The sequence below is a fragment of the Mytilus edulis genome, chromosome 3, assembly GCF_963676685.1.
Source record: "Mytilus edulis chromosome 3, xbMytEdul2.2, whole genome shotgun sequence".
Lineage (NCBI taxonomy): Eukaryota > Metazoa > Mollusca > Bivalvia > Mytilida > Mytilidae > Mytilus > Mytilus edulis.
In genome coordinates this window covers 10,528,016-10,535,499 of record NC_092346.1, presented here as the reverse complement: position 1 = coordinate 10,535,499, position 7,484 = coordinate 10,528,016, and the positions used below count along the sequence as shown (strand labels likewise).

The 7,484-nt window shown below is 31.4% G+C and overlaps 1 protein-coding gene across 1 annotated transcript; it reads left to right on the top strand.

The window, feature by feature from the left end:
* Positions 1-1,772: 1,772 nt before the first annotated feature.
* LOC139515795 (ethyl acetate hydrolase-like) lies at positions 1,773-7,276 on the top strand. The gene is made up of 8 exons (XM_071305491.1): positions 1,773-2,091; positions 2,978-3,110; positions 3,851-3,972; positions 4,236-4,333; positions 4,697-4,791; positions 5,164-5,309; positions 5,680-5,766; positions 7,022-7,276. The coding sequence occupies exons 1-8, from the start codon at positions 1,863-1,865 to the stop codon at positions 7,087-7,089; spliced, it is 978 nt and encodes a 325-aa protein (XP_071161592.1). The 5' UTR covers positions 1,773-1,862; the 3' UTR covers positions 7,090-7,276.
* The last annotated feature ends 208 nt before the right edge of the window (positions 7,277-7,484 follow it).

The following is a 7,484-nucleotide window of genomic DNA, read 5'->3' as shown; positions in this document are numbered from 1 at the left end:
GATGTTTTTAGATAAATTTTTAATTTTTAAGACTTTAAACATAAATTCAATGGTCAGTTAAGCAGGCAAGACATTTTTCTGTGTCCACTCTTGTTGATAAGCTGCTGTCACCTTCTTACTTTTTATGCTCATACACAATATTTAGGGCATACGATGCAGTTTTGATTCCACAGTGAATGTTAAATGAAAGTTTTGAAAAGCTATTTTTTCAACTAGTAAATTCAATTGCTAAATTGCTTTATTTGTGTAGTTTGCAAACTTAAGGTGGTACCTAACACTACAGGGAGATAACTCTGTAAAGTCAGCTTAACGTTTTAATTACATTGTGTTGTAAGGGGAATACTAAGCTTCTCAATGATCAAAATTGGTGTTTGTCAAACTGCTATATAACCAGTGTATTTTTTCTGACAAAATTGTTGGTTCAAAATTTTGAAATTTTTATATTTTTGTTAAAGGATCAAAGTAAATACTTTAACAAAATTTTATGAAAATTAAACGAGCCAAATTAATTTTAGTGAAAGTGTTGGGTACAAACTTAACAATGGTCAAATACAAAAGGATACTTCTTTTCCACTGGTACATACTAAGCATAAACAGGGGCGGATCCAGCCGTTTTAAAAAGGGGGGGTTCCTAACCCAGGACAAAAGGGGGGTTTCCAACCCCCGGAACCCCCCCTCTGGATCCGCGCCTGATAAATATTTGTGACTTCAAAGGTTCTGGAAATTCCATGTTTGGGATAATATAATTTTCAAAATTGCATACAAAATTCATTTGGAAATAGAAAAAAAGGGTTATTCTTGTGATATCATTAACAGTACACATTTTATAGTATAAGATGTGCATTTCAGCAATTAATGTCTCTTCGTTGATTCTCAAGGCAGAAATATATGAAAATCCAAAATATAATACAACTATAGAAGAGCAGATCAAACCAGAAAAGACCTAAAGTATAGCTAGATCTGCACATTAGGGACCAGAGCTTAGAATGAAGAAGATACATTCCTCAATTTAAAATGATTAACAGTAAATTTCAATCAAGCAATATCCCCATTTTGCTGCTGTGTTGGTGATACACTATAGGATATTTACAATACACCAGCAGTAGTAAGGGAGCTACCATTTGATTTTTATGGGGGGGGGGGGCTAGGATGAAATTTGAAAAAAATAGGCAGGACAGGAGTTTTGAGTAAAAAAAAAAGGCAGGATGAGCAACTTGGTAAAAAAAAAAAGGCAGGATGACAATTTGTGTAGGATAAACTAGTAAAAAAAAAGGCAGGACCGAATAGCGAATAGAGTAAAAAATAAAAAGGCAGGACAGAGATTACAACTAAAAAAAAAAGCAGGACAAAATTTTTCATCCTAGCCCCCCCCCCCCCCCCCCCCCCATAAAAATCAAATGGTAGCTCCCTAACTTAGTAAAAGTAATAATTTTAAGGTACCAATTTTACTGAGTTTATATGCCAATGGGAAAACAATCTGCACAATATAAACTAGATCTCTTTCAATTTGATTTGCATGTTTTTTTTCATGAAAATACAGCAAACTTTAGTACAAATGAATTACAGATACATGTATTAGTATGGCAAAGAATTCACTGAAATTTTTTTGTAATTTTGTTTACAAAATAAACGTAAGTATTAAAACTCAAATTCAATTTTCTCAAACTTGTGAATTTTGTTAAAATTTTAAATAACTAGAATTTTTCTTTCTGTGAAGGAAAGTAAACAGAAGATGAAGACCATTTTAATTACCTCTCCACCTGAGTAGATAAAATCTTGAAAGGTTAATATCCAGAACAAGATAAATTTTAAACTTTAGGAAGTAAGAAATTGATATAGCAGTATAAGACTATCCTGGAATTATGACAACAATCGAGATATTAGAAGAATTACAATCAAAGTATTTTGTTCATCCTGAAACTTTTGACTTTTTCAAAAAACGTGCGGAGTATGGATTCACCAAGGCTTATTTTGACGTACCAATATCAGAGGCTAGGGAATCAAATTTGAGGTCAACTAAATTGTTTTCAGGTAGTGTTGATTTTGACCGTACAACAAAGGAATTAAACATTCCTTCCAAAGATGTTAAAAGTAAGATATCGAGATAAGTATATATTGAATAAACAATTTTATCTTTGCGACTAAAATAGATATATCAACAAATTTCAGTGTGCAAAGTTGATCAATGTGATTAAATTACTGAAAAGCACTAAAATATCTAAATTATTGTCATAACTTTTAGTTTGAACTAGGACTGATGTTTGAATTGTTCCCAGGTTTTGAATATTAAAACTGTATTTTGAAAAGTTCTAGTTAATTAAAAAAATATCTTTTGCCTTTTTTGTGCAAACACCTAATAGTATAAATAATAAAAAAAAATGTGGCAGAATTCTGTCAAATTTTATCTATTCAAAAGCCAAAACTGATTTAATGTTGTTTGTTTCAAAAGTATCAAGATATAAATTATTTATTAATGCAAAGGCATGATAACTGAATAATATATATTAGGATCTGTGTAAAGTTTTTGTAATCTATGATTTCTAAACTTAAGTTTTGTCACATCCATACTAGAATCATTGGTATTACAATGCAAATTGTTCTCATATTTACCGGATTTGTTCATTGCAAACATAAAATCAGTAGCTCTCTCCTATAAATTAAACACAAGAAAAATAAAGATATTTTAATAAATAGTATAACTTTATAAAAATGTGTACTAACAAGCATTTTGCCAAACTACTATACATTATTGTTTATGGAACAGCTGAAGCCTGCCTCTAGTGGCAGATTTTCTTGCTGCATTGAAAGCCCATTTTAGCCTTTTTCTCTATGGTTGGGTTGTTGTCTTTGACACATTCCCTGTTTCCATTCTCATTCTAAACTTTCAAGTTAAAGTGACCAGGAACTGAATTTTAAAGTTTGTTCTTATGATGTCCTATGACCACACCTTCTAATAACTAATTTAATTTAACAACAGATGGTATACCAGTGACTATCTACAAGCCAGCAAACTGTAGAAATGATCCTTCTATATTTGTGTATTTCCATGGAGGAGGCAATTGTGTTGGATCCAGAGCTGGTGTGGATACAGTCTGTAAAATCTTGTCAAGGTATAAATTTGATTACCAGTACAGCTTGTCTCCGCAAACATTTTTGTTTAGAAATGCATAGTTTTTCTAACCGACATTTTACTTGTGGTTCTAATTTTTGTGGGTAAAGGTGAACCATCAATTTAAGTGTTCAGAAAAGTTTTTATAAGCATTTTTTTTTTATTGTGAGATGAAGTATTCATGAATGTCAATACAATGTACCAAATTTTTATTTCATGCAAATTGGTCATCCACCTTTCTTTATTGAAAACTCTGATAATATAAAACATTAAGAAGATGTGGTTTGACTGCTAAAGAGATCAAATGACATCAATGAAACTGTATGACCTTCAACAATGAGCCAAAAGCAATACTGTATAGTCTGCAACAAAAAAGCCAAAATGTGAAAAAAAGCACAAAACAAGAAATGCATGTGATTCATGACAAATCAATAAAAGAAAAATGAATATGACAGATAGTAACCAACAACAACCAATGAATTCCAGGCCCATGACTTGGGACAGACACATGCATAGAAAACATAGTGAGCACAAAACCCTTACTACCTGAGATAGTGTTATGTTACTTGAGCACAACATAAGAAAAAAATAATAGATAAAAATCAGTTGGAAATTTGTATTCAGTAAATTTTCTGGCTCAAATGAACCCCAGGCAATTAAATTATGGTTTTGTCTTTCTTCGACAGATTTTTTTTTTACAACAATCGAAAAAGTAACATTTTGTCAACTTTTCTCTTTCAGAGATGCCAGTTGTATTGTTGTCAATGTAGAGTATAGACTGGCACCAGAATTCAAATTTCCAAGTAACCATGATGATGTTTTGTGTGTTGTTCAATGGGTCAGAGGTCACAAGGAAGAATTAGGTATTTTTGTAACCATTACAATTGGGAATTACATATGGTTATATCTAGGGTTGAATGCTCAAAAGTATGGTTGTTGTTAGGGTAAGGGACAGGGTAATGCTAGTAACTCTCATGTCATAAAAATGTTGAAGTATTTCAAAATTATTAAAAGTAAAAGATTGCAATCTACAGTTATGAAAATATTTACTCATGAATTGGATGTAAAAATTATCAAATCTTTTCAAATTGGCTACAAGTGTTTAAATTTGTGCATCTATTTACAGGTGGTTCATCTAGAAGTACAGTTGGAGTAGGAGGTGATAGTGCTGGTGGTAGATTAGCTGCTGTTGTATGTCATGAAGAACCCGGTATAGATTATCAGGTTAGTACAAACAGAACTTTTCTGAATCATTAACCCATGGTTAGAGAAACATTTCGCTGTAAACAGAAATATGATGTCAAGGTCCATTTCATTACCGGTAGGTCTAGTTATCATATAAAGGTTCTGGAAGATTTTTAATTACATAAACTGGATACTATAGCTGACAGTAAAATTCAATCTAGTCTTTATTTAACAGACATTTTCAACAGTAATCTACAAAATCTATGGATAAATTTAAGTCTGATGTTCAATTTTCAGTTATACTGGTCAGGAGAGATTTTCTTGTTGGTTGCAGTTTCACAAAAAAACCCTGGATGTTCAGTACCTTTTTTTTTGTAACAATTTACAACATTTACTTTTTAGATCTTGGTGTATCCTAGTGTTGACAGTACACACTCGTCTCCAGCACATGAAGAGTTCATCAGAGGACCTGTACTTACTAAACAATTGATAGACTGGTATTTTAAGATCCAGTACACTTATAAAGGGGGGTAACTTAATTGGTTAAGATCACCTCCAAAAACATTCAATTTCATTTTGGACAAAAATTTGAAAAAAAAGTAGAAATTGTTGCCATTCATTATTTAACAATTAATTCATGGCAATGAAGGCCAAAAATGGATATGGACTTAAGCGCTATATATACAATTTAAAGACTGTGATACTCAATAGATAAATGAAAAAAATAACATTACTTACTAATATTTTTATTTTTTTTAATATAACCTCAATAACATAAGCTTAATATTTTGTGTTATGTCAGTTTGCATTGACCTATAAATTTTCCTTAAATGTATTTTAGTTTGTACTGTGATGTTCTTTATTTTCAGGTTTATTGGCAATTATTTTTCAAATGAATCTGACAAGGCGAGTTTTAGAGGTTCACCATTACGGAATAATACAGAGAGTTTTTCTAAGTTACCACCAGCTTTAGTTATTGTGGCTGATATTGATCCACTCAGAGATAATGCCATAAGTACGCAAATTGTTAATATAGGGAACATCACCTTGAAATGTTTATACTAATGATTTTATTTTTTTCTGATTTTGTCTTACAAACATTTCTACTGCAGAGTAAACATTGATTTTTAGTTTTGCAAATTCTAACAGCATTATTTATAGTCAGCAATTTCTATAATCTAAGTAGTTAATCTCATATGTACAATGTTCAATGATTGCAATAATAAAAATAACATAACAATTTCTGAATTTACACTATTCCTATTATTAAAAATTTGTAAGAATACAACAAACAATGTTCTTAGTTATATTGAAATGTGGAACTGACTTGTTGATGATATGTTGTTGATGTTTACTTAATTTGAAATTTTCTTATTTATTAACAGTGTACCATGAGAAGATGAAGTCCTGTGGAGCCAGCAGTGAGCTGTTACTTGTCCAAGGTGTTGTCCATGCTTTCTTTACTATGCCAGGTGAGTTATGTATAAACAGATTGCTTTGTAAATAACCATATGACAGTTAGATAGGTCGGTGGTTTTCTGTTTTGATTTGTTTATGTTTTTAGCTCACCTGATCCAATGGGTGAGCTCATCACTTGGCCTCCATCGCATCGTCATCTGTCATCGTTAACTTTTACAAAAATCTTCTCCTCTGCAACTACTGGGCCAAATTTAACCAAACTTGGTCAAAATCATCATTGGGGTAACTTGCTTAAAAAATGTGTCCGGTGACCTGGCCAACTAACCAAGATGGCCGCCATGCAAATCTGACATGGGGTAAAATTGTTGATCAGGTCAAGATCTATCTTCCCTGAAATTTTCAGATGAATTGGACAATCTGTTGTTGGGTTGCTGCCCTAAATTGGTAGTTTTAAGGAAATTTTGCCAGTTTTTGTTATTATCTTGAATATTATTATAGATAGAGATAAACTGTAAACAGCAAAAATGTTCAGCAAAGTAAGATCTACAAATAAGTCAACATGACCAAAATGGGCAATTGACCCCTTAAGGAGTTATTGCCCTTTATAGTCAATTTTTTACAATTTTTAATAAATTTTTACAAAACATTTTCCACTGTAAATACTGGGCCAAGTTCATTATAAATAGAGATAATTGTAAGCAGCAAGAATGTTCAGTAAAGTAAGATCTACTCACACATCACCATCACCAAAACACAATTTTGTCATGAATTCATCTGTGTCCTTTGTTTAATATGCACATAGACCAAGGTGGGCGACTCCGGCTCTTTAGAGCCTCTAGTTTTCATGTAAGGGCATTTTAAAGTTACTATACAATATCTGTCTCAAGGAGTAAACGCTTGTAATTCAGGGTATGTTATGAATATTATTTGGTAATTTATCCAGTGTAAATTGAACGTCTGTCATATTTGATCAAAATCTCCTGTTATTTTAGGGTTATAGTTTACAGTGTTTTTATTGCATGGAAATGGGGGATTTAAGAAATATACTAATTACATTTATTTCTAGTAAAAGATGATTATTTGTCTCAGCTTGACAAAGGCAAGAAGGAGAGACTAAGACATGTTCTTTCTATATCTTGCCCAAATATCTGTTGGAAGGACGTAATGCAAGATTATGTATCCAAAAAATGAATTGGTTTTCCCTCAAATATAGAATAATATAAATTAAATAAGATGTTTCAAAATTTGAGATATTTCATGATTATCTCCCCTTGATGCCTATATAATGTTTTCTTTTTTCTTTTGTAGGCCATTTTAAAGAATGCTGTAAGAAACCCATAGACAGATGTATACAGTTCATTAAAGAGCATTCCTAATGGTGTCGACTGGATATTTAAAGTGAAAAATATAGCATTGAATTTTAGGGATTCACAGACATTTTGTTAAAAGTGCATACTTACAAATTTGAAAATATCATACAGTTTTGCTGATTTTACATGCATTTTGTATGGTACATATTTAATTTATATTATTTATTCTTGATAAATAAAAAAATTATACCAATATATTAGCCGTTTGTGTAGCCCACTTCTTAAATGCAGTTTTAAATATAAGACAAATTATACTTTCAAAATCAAAATGCTTTACAGAAATGTTAGTCTAAACACAGTTTCTTGACAATGTAAAAAAAAAGAGTATTTACAACATAATAAGACATCAATGTAGATAACAGCCGAAGGCCACCAACAGGTCTTCAATGCAGTGAGAAAAT

What these genes read in the sequence shown, in the direction of transcription:
- LOC139515795 (XM_071305491.1), top strand. Translation starts at nt 1,863, where the DNA reads ATGACAACAATCGAGATATTAGAAGAATTACAATCAAAGTATTTTGTT. An exon ending in TCCTTCCAAAGATGTTAAAA is followed by an intron (nt 2,092 to 2,977) that starts GTAAGATATCGA and finishes ATTTAACAACAG; the next exon opens with ATGGTATACCAGTGACTATC. An exon ending in AACCCGGTATAGATTATCAG is followed by an intron (nt 4,334 to 4,696) that starts GTTAGTACAAAC and finishes TTTACTTTTTAG; the next exon opens with ATCTTGGTGTATCCTAGTGT.